At 38.1% G+C, this 14,479-nt stretch overlaps 2 protein-coding genes across 4 annotated transcripts; one reads left to right on the top strand and one right to left on the bottom strand.

Moving 5' to 3' along the window:
• On the top strand, positions 1-5,986 carry nfyba (nuclear transcription factor Y, beta a). Its single transcript, XM_058417550.1, has 7 exons — positions 1-139; positions 945-1,038; positions 3,687-3,820; positions 3,915-4,112; positions 4,189-4,267; positions 4,576-4,655; positions 5,557-5,986. The coding sequence occupies exons 2-7, from the start codon at positions 945-947 to the stop codon at positions 5,587-5,589; spliced, it is 618 nt and encodes a 205-aa protein (XP_058273533.1). The 5' UTR covers positions 1-139; the 3' UTR covers positions 5,590-5,986.
• Positions 5,987-6,138: 152 nt separating this feature from the next.
• On the bottom strand, positions 6,139-14,222 carry hcfc2 (host cell factor C2). Of its 3 annotated transcripts, XM_058417549.1 has the most exons (18): positions 13,940-14,091; positions 13,772-13,850; positions 12,751-12,899; positions 12,505-12,665; positions 11,655-11,863; positions 11,370-11,454; positions 11,116-11,210; positions 10,786-11,019; positions 10,034-10,258; positions 9,893-9,948; positions 8,925-9,021; positions 8,739-8,822; positions 8,242-8,273; positions 8,021-8,146; positions 7,746-7,931; positions 7,329-7,620; positions 7,129-7,201; positions 6,139-6,952 (listed from the first exon to the last, which is right to left on the bottom strand). In XM_058417549.1, the coding sequence occupies exons 1-18, from the start codon at positions 13,952-13,954 to the stop codon at positions 6,946-6,948; spliced, it is 2,205 nt and encodes a 734-aa protein (XP_058273532.1). In that variant the 5' UTR covers positions 13,955-14,091; the 3' UTR covers positions 6,139-6,945. The 3 variants fall into 3 exon arrangements, with proteins under 3 accessions (XP_058273532.1, XP_058273530.1, XP_058273531.1); XM_058417547.1 differs by lacking the exon at positions 13,772-13,850 and having other exon boundaries at positions 13,940-14,222; XM_058417548.1 differs by lacking the exons at positions 6,139-6,952; positions 13,772-13,850 and having other exon boundaries at positions 7,125-7,201; positions 13,940-14,222.
• Between the last annotated feature and the right edge of the window lie 257 nt (positions 14,223-14,479).

Below are 14,479 nucleotides of genomic sequence, written 5' to 3'. Positions count from 1 at the left end.
CCTGACTCGGCCTCTAGTGGGAGCAGTAGGCGGTGCAGTATGGCGGCGCTCTCCGCGCTGGGACTGGTCCTTTCGCAGCCATTTTCTGTCCAACCACACGGCCGTTTGCAGACGCGAACCAACCAGGGCTTCATTGCAGGTTTGTATCTGGCTTCGGCCAATGATTGCTAACCGATTTCTCGTTAGCTCGAATGAAAATGTCCGTCTCGGACAGATTTTTTTGCTTGTTGTCTCTCTGAATGTGCGATTGAAAGCAGGAAGTGTCGAGAATAATGCTTAATTAGGGACCGGTTTGGGACTATAGTCCGGCATAAACCACAAGGCCCAAACTCAATCCTGAGCTGGAGATTTCTTTGTTGGACAAGCAGCTAGCTAGCGACATTACACTGCACAAATAAGGGGTCTATAAAAGCTTACCAAAAATTTCCTCTCCCGGGCAAAATGTCACCAACATACCCCCGATCGAGGATTCTAACTAACCAGGGAATTGTGTTTATTGCTGGTATGTAGATATGTAGAGCTCATTTAATTCGAGTCTCTTAAATTTTGCAGTTATGGTGGACTGTCTTATTTTCAGCAGTAACCGCGGCTAGCGAGGCAGTTCTCCTGTTAGCTAGTTGGCTAACTGTCCTTAGCTGTTGTCAAGCTAATTTGAAAACCAAACAAAGAACACAGCATTTTAACTGGGAAATAAATATGGCTAACCGGCGAACTGCTAAATTGTATTTGGTTATTTTCTTCGTTTTCTTTTCCGTGTAAACGTAAATTGGAATTATTTACTGAATTCTGGTGAGCTAGCTATTTATTTTTGGAATATGCGCGCGCTCTAGCTAACTAGCTAGCATATGTAAGTGAGAAGTGTCGATATCTCAGCCGATGACATTTACTTGAGGTTTATTTGACTTTTCGTAACTCTGAAAGTAATTTTATGGTTTTGTTTTTAGATGGACGGGGACAGCACAACCACCGATACATCGCAGTTGGCTATAACGAGCGACTATATGACCAGTGGCCACTATGTGCTACAAACACAAGATGGTACGTTAATAGCTGATTTATACAATATATGTATAACATATTTGTATTTTATTAAAACATTGTGTATTTTAAAGGCACATACAACGATGCCTATGATCGTTGACGAGCATTTCATGTGTAGTGTAATGTAAAACATTTCATGTATGGCTTGATGTAATGAAACAAAGCTTCAAATGAGTCGGTTCTTTGTAAATATCTCGAGTCCCTCCATGTTTGGATCATGTTATTGCAGATATTTACTGATGCCTACAGGGCAACTGGGAGGATCAGGGTTTAGGCTAAATTTCCGAGTTCCAAGCAGTGTGTTTGATTTCTGTAGTGTGAACTGAAATATGAAATTAGGTGTGCTTACGGAAGTAAAAAGTGCGCCACAAACAAAGCCTCGGCGTGTCGGAGCAATTGACTCAGCACACTAAAAAGAGCCGACTCTTTGTGCTTTCAAATGGCTCCTTGCCAGTTGATGTTTTTATTCTTTTTTCAAGTTTGTGGTCTTTGACTATCTGTTGCCTAAAGCTGGGTTTATCTAAAAGCTACCAGTAGCTTTTTTTAGATACAGCTATCATGTCACAGTATATACAAAACCCACAGTTACACCAATAGGCAAAAACACCCTTATAACCCGAGTTTACTTTAATGATTGTTTCTGTTTGACATTTTCATCACAAGCACATGTAGTAATCTTAAAATACAGTCTAACACCGCCTTAAAATTTCCACTGAATTCCTAGCTTAGCTGACGAAAATAAAGATCCTGCGCTTTTATCCAATATTCACCAGTTAAGTGATTTGACAACTAGTACTAAGAATAAAATAACAAGTAGAGCCAAATTTATTGCAGCCCAATCCCAGTCCATATTTAGAAGTCAGAAAGAGCTTTATTACCAAGTATGTTTACACACACAAGGAATTTGACTTGGTGACAGAATCTCCACGGCAAAAACAAACAAAAATGCTTGTTTTAGGATATGAGTGATGACATACAGCAATCAAAGCGTGATGTGAAATTTCCAGAAGATACAAGGCATGTATCATAGTATGTTTAAAATGACTGCTATCTGTATTCCCTGGAAAAATCAACTGTAGTGGGATCTCGTCTTGAAAAAGATGTTCTTTTTTTTGTAAAGTTCTGAAGGGCTCTCATTCAAACAAAAAGGATGAGTGGTTTAGTTGGTTGTAATTGAACATATTCTGAAAATTTTGCTTCTTAATTCTTGTCTATAAATTCATTAGACGGCAGTCGATCTGTTGACCCTATATATTTCTGTGAATAATTTGGAAGTAATGAGTGTAGTGTTGCATGTCAAATAATTTCTTTAATAACACAGACTGGCATAATACTGTTCTGTTCATGGTCAAGTAAATATATCCAACTAAAGAAATAGCTAGTTATACTGTTTACTGCAGGTTTTTTTTTAAAACATGCATATCTTTATAGATAGCTTTAAAATCCACCATGTTTTTGGTCATGCACACAAATCTATGTGCCAGCTGCACAGTTTGTTGGTGCAGGGACACCAGAGGTTATGATGGTGGATTCTAAGTAAATTGAACCATTTTGAGATAAAACTTAAAATATTAAAATAAGAAAAATCAATATTACTGTATGCTAGGACTTGTTTGCTCTTTGTGCAACTATAAAAACACAGACATGGCTAACAAAATAACAAAAAAAGGGTTGTTTAGTCAGTACTGCGTTTGTAAAGTTGGTGTAGATTATAGTAATTCAGTCTTACTTCAAAAATTTTCCATATACCACACTGTATTTAGTGATCCTAGATCCTTGAGGGGGGGCATTTGAATTGATTTTTCCTACACTGACATCAGGAACGTTCCCAGTTATCATGCTGCATAAACAGTGGCTTTAAAAAAAAAAAAAAAAAAAAAGATAATTTGGGTGCCTTTGTTTATTACACGTCCCAAATGCTCTCCTACCCTGCAAGTCTTGTCACCAACCAAGTGCAAACCTGTAGTGAATCCTCAATGGTGCACAGGCTTCTAACACACATTTGTGACACACTAGCATACACTAGCGCTCAAAAGTTTGGGATCACTCAAAAATTTTATTGTTTTCCAAGGAAGCGCACACACAATTAGTCTGAATAGAAAATATAGCAAAATAACAGGACATGCTGACATGTCAGAGTTAGACATAATGATTTTGATGGAAATGATGAATGTTTTCTTCAAACTTTGCCTTCATCAAAAAAAAAAATAAATCACCTTTTGCAGCAATTACAGCCTGGGCATTCTAGCTGTCAATTTCTCAAGATAATCTGATGAGATTTCACCCCATGCTTCCTGGAGCATCTCCCACAAGATGGATTGGCTGATAGAATCTTCCTCCGTAGCTAAAATCAAGCTGAGATATGCAAGTGATCCCAAACTTTTGAGCGGTAGTGTAAGTCTCTTAGGTGTAGGATTTAACAGGTTATAACTATACCCATGCCAGCTAAAAATATATTTTCGAAGCGCACAGCACTAGGACACCAGGAGATACACTCATGAAACAAGGTTTTGTTATAGTGATCTGAGAACACTCATATTTTATTTCTCAGGGAAGAATTGTTTAGGGTATCATAGTTTGTTTGTAGAGTATCATCTGTTTGTTCATGGTGCAAATATTCATGAATCCATTTTGTCTCTATCTAGATGATGGTGAAGAAAGTCTTCATGACCACGAAGATGGCAATGGTTGCAAAGATAATCTCAGAGAGCAGGATATCTACTTGCCCATTGCTAATGTAGCTCGCATCATGAAGAATGCCATCCCACAGACAGGAAAGGTCTGTCATCCATTCACATGTACCAACTATCACACATCATGAATGATTTGCAGATTTTTTTTCTGAATAATCATTAATGTTATTTTGCTTATAGATTGCCAAAGATGCAAAGGAGTGCGTACAGGAGTGTGTGAGCGAGTTTATCAGCTTCATCACTTCAGAAGCCAGCGAGCGATGTCATCAGGAGAAGCGCAAGACCATCAACGGCGAAGATATCCTGTTTGCCATGTCCACACTGGGTTTTGATATGTACGTGGAGCCGCTCAAACTTTACCTGCAGAAGTTCAGAGAGGTAGGGTTTCTCACACACACGCACACGTATCCATGTGTTTCTTTAATGTTAGTGTAAGGGATGTGATGTTTTCTAGGCGATGAAGGGTGAGAAGGGTATTTCAGGAGTGGCAGTCACAGAAGGCCTGAGTGAAGAACTTACAGAAGACAGTTTCAGTAAGTATTATATCTTAGCATATAAGCAGTCATTTTATAATTGTGAACATTTAATGTGCTTATTCTAATAGTTCAAGTTTTGTTGTTTTTTATGCTGAACATGCAATTAAATTCTTACTTGCTTGCTTTTACACAACAACATTACAACAATAGATAGATTCATCAATAAATAAAGTGATACTAGGAATTCTTATAAAGCTACAGAAGTGCCCAGGCATCCAAAGCTTTGTCATGCTGCAAATATAGTACAATGATGGTAATGTGCAGTATATTATTCATTAATGTTTTGTACTCATTGTTTCTTACAGCAAATCAATTACCTGCTGGATTGATCACAACTGATGGCCAACAGCAGAACGTCATGGTGTACACCACTTCCTACCAACAGGTCAGTGTGGTTGGAGATTCGAAGAAATACTGCGTGAACAAGCTGTAAAGACAGCCCTAAATTGAATTACTTTAAACCCAGAGCTGTGTCGGTTTTTAGTTGCACCACAGGCCTGTATGTTGTAACTTGTAGTGTGTAAAATAGCTGTAGTGTATTTCACCATCACCAGCTAGTCAAAATTCTGCTCTAATATATAAGCAGGAAATGTATAAAATGTGTGTGTGTATGTGTGTGTGTATATATATATATATATATATATATATATATATATATATATATATATATATATATATATATATACATACATACATACATACATACATACATACATACATACATACATACACCCACCCATGATTTGAGGCAGAGATGTGGTTAGTGTCTGTTTTATCAGTGTAGATTTATATCAAGCAAGATTTGTCTTGAAATTCATTTTTAACAAAATCCCATTAATCTTAAAAAAAAAGAAAAGTATATATTTATATACCATGCATGACCGTCTAGACAGGTTGTACAGTGGTTAATCATTTTCAGCTCAGACTTAAGTAATATAGTTTAGAAAACATTGATTCAAAACACTCAGTGGTAGCTGTGCAAGCAGATTATCTCGCCCCACAATCTCTCCACTCATCCTCTAGCTCATTATCAGTGGTCTGTATCGTATACATAAACAGTGTATCTATATGCTGGATAATACCTGATAAAAGTATGTATTAGAGGCCATCTTGTAATGCAAATTAATCTTTAGAATATAAACTAGCTGGAATGGAAAATTGTTATTGTAAGATATTAAGCTATTGGGGGGGGCAGTTTGAACATTTTAAAAACTGTTTAACTAACAACACAAAAGCTGTCATGGATTTATAACGAGAGTTTTACTCATCTTTTTTGTTGTATATAGATCCCTGGTGTTCAACAAATCCAATTCTCATGACCTGGATGAGCTGTACACCACGCACTTGTCCACGGACTGCTCTCTCACCTTGTAAAGATTTACTGATGGTTTTGGAGAACTGATTGTGAGTCGTGAGCAGGACAAGAAGAACCTGCTAGCAGAGAGCCTGAATTTGTAAATTTTCTTAGTGATGTCTGTAATTCATGCAACAGTCATTTGTTAGTTATATAATACACGTTAATTTTAAAACAGTCCAAGGTCACGAGTGAAGACTTCTAATCGTTTTTGTAAGTTTTCTGTCCCATGTATTTGTTAGTTTTTAAAGGTTTGCGAATGGGCACATGGGAGGGGAGGAAGGGTTAATACTGGGTTTACATAAACACAATAAATTGATTCTCATTTGATTTCTGTTTGAATCATGTAAGATAAAATAACTTCATGTTGGTTGTCAGTTTCATGTTGATTCTTAAAATAAAACAAAGGAAACGCATAAACTTGGAAAATTGTATCATTAATATAGTTTACATTTGAAGAAATGTCTTTGAACAAGATCTCCTGAAGGAAAAAACACAAGGTATAGACCATGAATAAGAATTTGTCATTTTTATTGCTTTAAAGACAATGTTGTGGAAAGTCAATGAAAAGTTAGTTACTGGTATTATTTGTGTTAAGTCATAACCAATGTCTAGTTTTTTTTCCCCCCGTCTCTCTTTGTTGTAGTTAGTGAAGTGAATAATACACCCAGTCATCTGTCCTAAAGACCTTCCTGTGTACAAAAATTAAATGACACTTTTAGCACCGTCTATAATAAACACCGACACTGGAGACTCCTTATATAACTGTTAAATGTAAACGATACATCTTTTTTAATCAGTTTTAATGGAGGTTATGTGTTTATGTGCAAGTTGTTTCTTATGAAAACTATTGTAGGACATTAATCAACTTCTGCTGCATGTACTTTCAAGTGCACGGGCTTTGGGGAGTCTAAACAGTTCAAAATAAACCCTCTAGACCCTAAAACTGACAAATGACATTTTACAGAAAATAATGTAATGAATTGTCTTGAACTATTATCACTATTTGGTATTGTCTGGCATTATGACAATATGCCAGATTAAAGGGTTTGTCTGTTTTAAAGAAATTTGAAATCTGATAAAATTTTGATCAGTCCACATCCAAAATGCAGCTTTGGAAATGAACACTAGTCATAGCTAAAATACTAATTAATAAAAAATAACAGCTTACAAATGTTTATGTACAACAATTAACAATATAAAAAGTATAATAACTTAGGAAACTGAACAAAACGTTAGAAAACACAAACACTGTATGGCTCCTGTGAAAACATCTCAGCTCAGCATCAGAGCTGGACTGAGAACGGTTCCTCTACAGTCATCAAGAGCTAGAAGAATTAAACAAAAACATAGATTAGCACTGATTAGTTCTGTTAATGTTCAGAGTCATAAGAGATTACAGGGTTGATTAAACCTCTTTGCTGATGAAGTTCTTCAGCAGCACTAAAAGCACATCAGTACCATATTTAATCAAACAGGGAGGGCAGTGTGCTACTTATCTTACCTAATAATGTCATCTGGCTCAGGGTTGGTAGGGCTGGAGTCTGGTTTTAATGCCGATTTGATTTTATTGCTTTCTGCAGGACAAACACAATTAAGAATTATTTCAAGTGGGAATATGACTAACAGGCTAACATACAATCAGAAACTCTGTATCAGAACTAAAGCTTTGTCTACTTTAAAAAAAGACTAACACACACAAACCTTGTAGCCAGCGGATCTGAGTTGCGGGCCCATAGCCACGTTCGTTCTTTGCAGCGATGCGGAACACGATGGCCGGACGAGCAGAGCAGTCGATATATGCATTACTCAGGTTCGCAGCATTCACTGTACATGAGGTCTTAGCACCACGGTAAATGCGTATAAAGGTCAGATCTCCTGGCTTCTCCGAGGTGTTTCCCCTCGTCTTCTTCACTGCTAGGTACATGGAATATTCCTGAATTTTCCCTGATGAGTTTGAGGGTGACTCCCATGTAATGTGTACAGAATCAGATGCCTGAATCATGATGAATAAAAACATTAAGTGACAAAATTGAACATGGATAAAATGTAATCTGCTGTGAATATGTGGCAAAACAGAATACGTTATATTTTATACATATTTCTGCATGAGTTGATCACCTTGGTGATTTTGACAGCAGGAGGGGCCTCTGGGAATCCTGGATGGCATGTCTTAAATTCCCCTATTGGACTGAAGTCTCCTCGACCACAACAGTTTATGCCTGCCACTCTGAACCGGTAGGTAACATTAGATGTTAGCTCTTTCTTTTCCTGTCCTTCAAAACTGTGAGGTCCTGGCATCGTCCACTACATACAAGAGAGAGATACAATGTGTTAAGCAGTTGCATAGGTCCAAAAATGTACAAATCATGACAGCGTCATCCTCAAAGCCTGACCTCGCTGTCGCTGGAGATTTGGTCAGTGCTCCCATTCTCAGAGTGTAGATAGTAGTGTGTGACCTCAGCGAAGAGTGTTTTAAATATACCAACATCAAACCATGCAGAGTCTTCAGCTCTTTCACACTGTAGGACATGGGACAGATTATCATTAATGTGTTGAATATAATCACAGACATTTCACACACAAACTCCAACACAAATATAGCGGAAATCTTTACCTGTCCTGAAGGGCTCAAACAATACTCCTGTTCTGTGGATTAAACACATTAAAATAAATATGAGTTAGAAATTAATGAACTCTCTGTGCAACATTCTTAGAGGTAGAAGTGTGCATGGGGATTAGGATGCTGTAGGACCCAACAAAAAAGTAACTGAAGGGTATTTTTTGCAAGTGGGAGCAATCAAATATGAAGCTTGTGAGATAAAGAAAGGTCACGTTCATTAAACTGAGAGTGTGTATATAGAGCTAGTGCTGTTCTGCATGACACCTTTACTGACTTCATTCATTTTTATTAATTTTTTTTTTCTGGTGAGAGTCAATGAAGTATTTTTTACTTGTTGCTTATCTATTATGAACAACAGAACCAACAGAAACCCAGACATTATGGCAGGCAGGAAGAGATGTGAATTGGTCAAACGTCCTGCATGAAAGGGTGGGATTGATGATATAAAGAAATCATCCTATGCACACCTCTACTCTGAGCAGAGCTTTTACCTTGCAGTTGCTGAGATTTAGTCCCGTTCTGCTCATTTGCTTCTTCCGTAACGAGTCTCACAGAAGCTGCCTGCTGCCTATTTACTGTCAGTGTTGAGGAAACACAATCAGGCACATCAGCGGTGTTAGACCTCGATTACAAAAAAATAACAAATATAAGCATGATCATGAAGAAGAGGGTGTTACCAGACTCGCCCTTGTTGATGCCAGCTACAGGACTGAATTCTAATTTGTTCTGTTTATCTGTGCTCTCTGCGCCGGCCTCACCACCTCCAGTTCTCTCCTGTGGGATCACAAAGGTGTTCTCAAAAATGCTTTCTGTCATTTCATTTCAAGATATTTCCTTCTATATGTATATTTGACATATGGTCTGGTGTGCTTTCCTGCTTTGTGCAGGTGAGAACATGCATCACATATCAAGAGAGTCTATGTGGGGTTGTCTTGGTCCCTTTCCAAGTGAACTCTAGCACAGTTGACTACAGTAAGGAAATGACTTGAGTTGCAGCATTCTTTTGTAGATAAAGCTGCTACTTTTATACTGAGCAGCAAGGCACAGAGTAAACCAAAAGAGTGATGTGCAGCGGCAGAAATGCCATTGTTTCTGGATATTTGAACTGACAAAAAAAGAAAAAAAAATATTTACATTATTTATTCTAATACATCTGCATCATCATATCTACTGATATTATATAATAATTATTTGTTTAACCCCTGTGCCATGTTCTCCACGCTCAAACGAGTTTTGTGTTGCTGTTTCAGTCCTATACACGCACCAGCGTTCTCTATTTTGGTTTGTTGAATTAATGTGAACTGAATTAAAACTGTAAAGAAACTTAACAGCAAATGAACCACAAGTTTAAATTTTTTGCTCTGATTCAGACTCAACAAATAGACTAATAGGTGTGAATGTGACAAAGCCACAAGATAGATTTATTTTATTTAATCTTTCTACGTTAAAGTCATGTGGCAAAAACAGAAGTCTTTTTAAAGCCTTGTTCTTTCCTCTTCCTTCCTTCTCAACCCTAACCTACAATCTTCCTTTTATAAATGTTTTATTTTGTTAATTCTGAATTCTCAGGATGTCCTAGAATTATACTATGGTCTAAAATGCCAAGTGTTGAAATACAGATTGTAGACTGCTGTAGAGCTCTGACCTGTAGTGTTGTGCTCTCGTGGCTTACATCTCCACCACCTTGACATGGGTCAGATTCTGGAGGCAAAACACTACCGTTAGTATCTGCCTTCTGAATCTAACGTAAAGCACATTTGCCATTTCCAACACCGTGAACACATACGTGTAAGAACAGGTCTCTTCAGAGGCTCCTCCCCCTCTGTAATACCGGCGGGTGGGGTTGGAATAGTTGGCGAATCCGACGCTTGTGTTTGTGGAGCTGGGGGTGGAGCAACATACTGCAACTGAAGCAGGTAGCAGTCGGCTGCAGGTAAAGGATGCCAAGCCACATGCAGCATGTTGATAGTGGACTTGACCAATTGTACAGCGGTTGGCGTAGCTGGCTTCTCTGTAAGCACAATGAGAAAGGTGTTAGAAACGTAAAAGAACAATTTAACTGCTATGGGCTGCATTTAAGAGCTGCCTTTATTTCACTAACCACAACATTTAATATGAATTTTGTCAATAAATCCAAAATATATTTAAAATATTAAAATTTGTATTATTTTTGGTGAACCATGTTGTCTATTTACATTAAATACTTAAAACATGAAATCTAAGGTATGCATAAATTGTAAATATATATATTTTTTAATACAACTGGTAAAGTCAGATTATTATTTAGTGCCCTCCAAAATTATTTCCATAAAAATGATAGCAGTAGCTATAGATTTTTTTGTTTAATTGCTGGTGCCATTACTAATTAAATTGTACTAAAACATTTTTTTTCTTTTCACATTGTTTGATATTATAAATAGAAACTGTGCAAACATCTCATATTTCCACTTTAAAAGGTGTATAATTGTGTTAAATATGTATCACTTCGAGTTTAGACAAATGATAAAACAAAGACTCTTTGCAGGTTGATCTGTTCACCTGTTTCCAAATACCACAGGTCTTTAAAGCACACTTGGTAGTTCCGGATTTTCTTATAGCCATCTCGTCCACTCCAGATGTATAGACGTGTGCCGATGGCAACAGCGCAGTGACCGGTGCGAGCTTTTGGCCAGCAGGTATGACCCTCTTCTTCCTCATCCTCCTCAGGTACAGTTATACCTAACTGCTGTTGCGGGTGGCTTTCATGGTTCAGAGCACGCCAGGTCATTGTGTCTTAAAGTCAGGTCAGAGATCATAATAGAATTTGATAACAAAAGAACCAATGTTTTTAACAGACTTTTGTACATTTCTGATGTGTGATATACATACCGAAGTTTAGTGTGAACAAAGAGTTACTACAGATCCATACTGCTCCTACAGTGTTCTTCTCCTCTGCAGGAATCCAGCCGCCAAACACGTACATCCTACACAAGAAGGAAAGAGAAAATCCAAGACCCGTATATAACATACCTGCATATACTGCATGTAAACCTAGCTAGTGTGTCAGGATAAACCAAGTAGGGGAAGTGCATGACCAGTGATGTACAGGAGAGAAAGAGAACAAAAGGTAAGAGCTTTATTACTGGTTTCCAATCACATTTGAAGAGTGTTGACTTCTCGGTAAAGGAGAAGGTCCTGTAGTTTTGGGCAATGACCAGGTCATAGTGTCTGAGAGAGAAATAATAGTAACAAGAGAGATTTGAGAAGCTGAATACACATGTAGACTTTATATACAAGAAATAAAATTGAATTCAGAAATATACACATCTGAAAACTCTTGTTGCTTAAGGATCAGTCTATAAGGAAACACTGATTTCTTATGTCCTCCATTAGAAACAACACTTCAGTAGCTTATGCTCAAAACTTACCAATATCTAGCTGCCACAGATCTCCAAGTCTATTCCCACACATGCCCCCAAAAATGTAAAGCTTCGGGGAGCTGCCGCTCTTTCCGCTGTACACTACGCATGTGTGAGACTCCCTGGGTGATGGACCCCCTCCTTTTGTTTCAGGGATCGTCCAGCCTTTGACCCCAGACTGCGTCTGTAGCTCCAGCTCATAGAAATCATCCAAATATCTGCAAAGTGTCACAGGAGAAAGAATGAAAGCATGTGTAAGCATACAGAGAAGAGTATGTACAAACCATTATATCAAACTGGTGATGTATTAATCAAACTGGTGATGTATTAATCCAGATGTATTAATCCAGTACTGAGCGCAGATACAGCTTTGACATGTTGGATCAGTATTGGATAAGATTTGACACATTTTTGGATCACTTAGGATCTCTCTTGAACAGTCGCTCAGTTTAACGAGAGGACTAAGCCAATGCTCAGACACCTTGTATTAGCATCAAATTGAAAATGGAAAAATGGGATAAATGCATCATAGATAAAGTGACTACTCTCTTTAAAGTAAAGTATTTCAGCAGATTAAACCAAGCATGTTCTGTAGCAGACAAACTTTAACATGTAGAAATAAACCTAGACTTATTCACATTCATTTGTATGCAACCTCTGTTTTTACCCTAAGCCAGCTTTTCAAAGGTACCTACTGACACGATTCAGTTATAGTGGTCATTTTTCAAACCGTATGCAAGAAATTGTACATAATAGGTCACTGACACATTTCAGTTGAATTAGAAATTTTATTTATTTATTTATTTTATTTTTTTCATTGATGGATGTTTAACTGATGCTTCCTTTAATCAGTACTCACCGAGGCACGTTTCCATTTAAATCTTCACTGTCATTGGCCAGCCCTCCAAACAGGTAGCACTTGTTGCCATGGAGAGTGAAGCTGTGTCCCAGGCGAGGGCAGGGAGGCGAAGCGTTCTTCGGTGGCCGGGGCTTCAGCTTCTTCCACAGCCAGCGACTGGCCTGGAAACACCATTAAGTAGAAGCTCAGCATTTTTACATTTCATGGAATGCTCATGTTATTCTCTTAATGACAGAGCATCGTAACCTGCAGCTCGTAGAGACTGTTGCTGTATTGTCCAAATTCCACCATTCCTCCAAACACCAGGATGCGTGTGCCATCACACACAAACCCATGTGCAGCACAGCCAGGGGGGATATCCCCTCTCACTGCAGGCAGAAACCACTGTCTGGAAACTACCGAGTACAGAAGGAAGGAGGAAAGGAAGAAAGAAAGTGCATTAATGTTGCCAAGTCCACAGTTTTCCCACACAATTAATTAAACAGATAAATTATTTAAATAATTGGTCAATTAAATCCAGATTCAAATGAAATCATGTTCTCAAATTAGACAATAAACCAAGTTATCATACACACACACACACAGAAACTCAAAACACACAATACATCCCTAAATTTCTCAGCCGTCACCTGTCAAAGGCACTGAATTCATCCAAAACGATAAACAGAAAAGTTGTAACCCTCTAATTCACTCTAAAAATCCCACTAAACTTACAATTCTGTCATGATTGTGTGATTTGTATTTTGACTGAACAATGTGTACACAGTTTATTGACATTTAGTTTCAGCTCCTTGAGGGAAAAAGTAAACCTTGTTCCTGTTTATTACACCCATGACTGTATTTCACTATTTCACATCAGATGTCGTTTTATTTATGTATCTGAAAAATATCAGCTTGAACAGAAGTCAAATCTTCACCCTGTGTCACCTGATTTCTTCACACAGATTTCTTTCCAGAGGAGAAAGAAAGAAATCAGTCCCAGCCTCACTATCATCCTGTGTGTGTGTGTGTGTGTATGGGTGGATGTTTATAACCACAGCATATCCTGTTTTGATTAACTGCTAAAGGCAAATAATCTAACAAACATTAAACCATGACCTGATGTCTTGGAACCTTCCTTAGCTACCCCTGCCCTTAAAATTACCCTCATGGGGTAAAAACTTTTGCATTCCGCGGTAACGCCCAGAAAACGGCTGTGTCTGTGAACACTTCCCTTTAGAAACATAGTGCACTAGATAGCGCGTAGACGCCATTATTTTATACTCACTTCTGTAGGGAGTGGGGTGTAATTTGGGCTTTATCACTCGTCGCGACACTTTGTCCAAAGTAACGAACCAAACAAACTTCTAAGAAATTTTATTAAGAAATTAAGAGGATTAACATTGCTATTTAGGAGGAAAAAAATAGTATTCAGCACGGCTCTGCTCTCTAATACCTGTGTTATAAACATGCAGCTCCTCCGCTATTCCTTCATTTCCACCTCCAAACACCACTATCAGCTCCCGTATGGCCACCGCTCGGTGTCCATGTCTTGCACGAGGAACGGGGCCGGTAAACGCCTGCACGCGCTTCCACAGAGGTGCCTCGGTTCCCATAATAATAATAAAAACAATTTTAAAAAATACAGTGTACTAATACTAAGACATTGAACGCTGCACCACCGCCCGGACTTTTGTGTCGGACGCGGTGCCGCCGTTGTCAAAGGGACGCGTTTCAAATCAACCACTACTCACTCATTGTCCCCTTACTCGGTTCTTTACAATAAACTGCTGTTCATAGAAGTTTGTATATAATTTCTGTAGACTGTGTGAATTATGAAAGCAAAGCTTTATAGGTTTATGAAGAATTAGACTGCACGTTACTAAAGAAATATGATAAAATAATGACAGATTAAAGGCTAAGACTGAACAAGGGGAAGTAAGGAAGGGTGTTTCATTAGGTTGGATTAACACTTCAACTGCTCTTGTTATTCTCT

This window comes from Hemibagrus wyckioides, linkage group LG19 (genome assembly GCF_019097595.1).
Source record: "Hemibagrus wyckioides isolate EC202008001 linkage group LG19, SWU_Hwy_1.0, whole genome shotgun sequence".
NCBI classification, from domain to species: Eukaryota; Metazoa; Chordata; class Actinopteri; order Siluriformes; family Bagridae; genus Hemibagrus; species Hemibagrus wyckioides.
The sequence above is the reverse complement of the archived record's forward strand: the minus strand, read 5'-3'. Positions and strand labels throughout refer to the sequence as shown.

What these genes read in the sequence shown, in the direction of transcription:
- hcfc2 (XM_058417547.1), bottom strand. Translation starts at nt 14,099, where the DNA reads ATGGGAACCGAGGCACCTCTGTGGAAGCGCGTGCAGGCGTTTACCGGC. An exon ending in TCTGTGGCAGCTAGATATTG is followed by an intron (nt 11,455 to 11,654) that starts GTAAGTTTTGAG and finishes TTTCTCTCTCAG; the next exon opens with ACACTATGACCTGGTCATTG. An exon ending in GAAGAGACCTGTTCTTACAC is followed by an intron (nt 9,949 to 10,033) that starts GTATGTGTTCAC and finishes TTTTGCCTCCAG; the next exon opens with AATCTGACCCATGTCAAGGT.
- nfyba (XM_058417550.1), top strand. Translation starts at nt 945, where the DNA reads ATGGACGGGGACAGCACAACCACCGATACATCGCAGTTGGCTATAACG. An exon ending in CCATCCCACAGACAGGAAAG is followed by an intron (nt 3,821 to 3,914) that starts GTCTGTCATCCA and finishes TTTTGCTTATAG; the next exon opens with ATTGCCAAAGATGCAAAGGA. An exon ending in ACCTGCAGAAGTTCAGAGAG is followed by an intron (nt 4,113 to 4,188) that starts GTAGGGTTTCTC and finishes GATGTTTTCTAG; the next exon opens with GCGATGAAGGGTGAGAAGGG.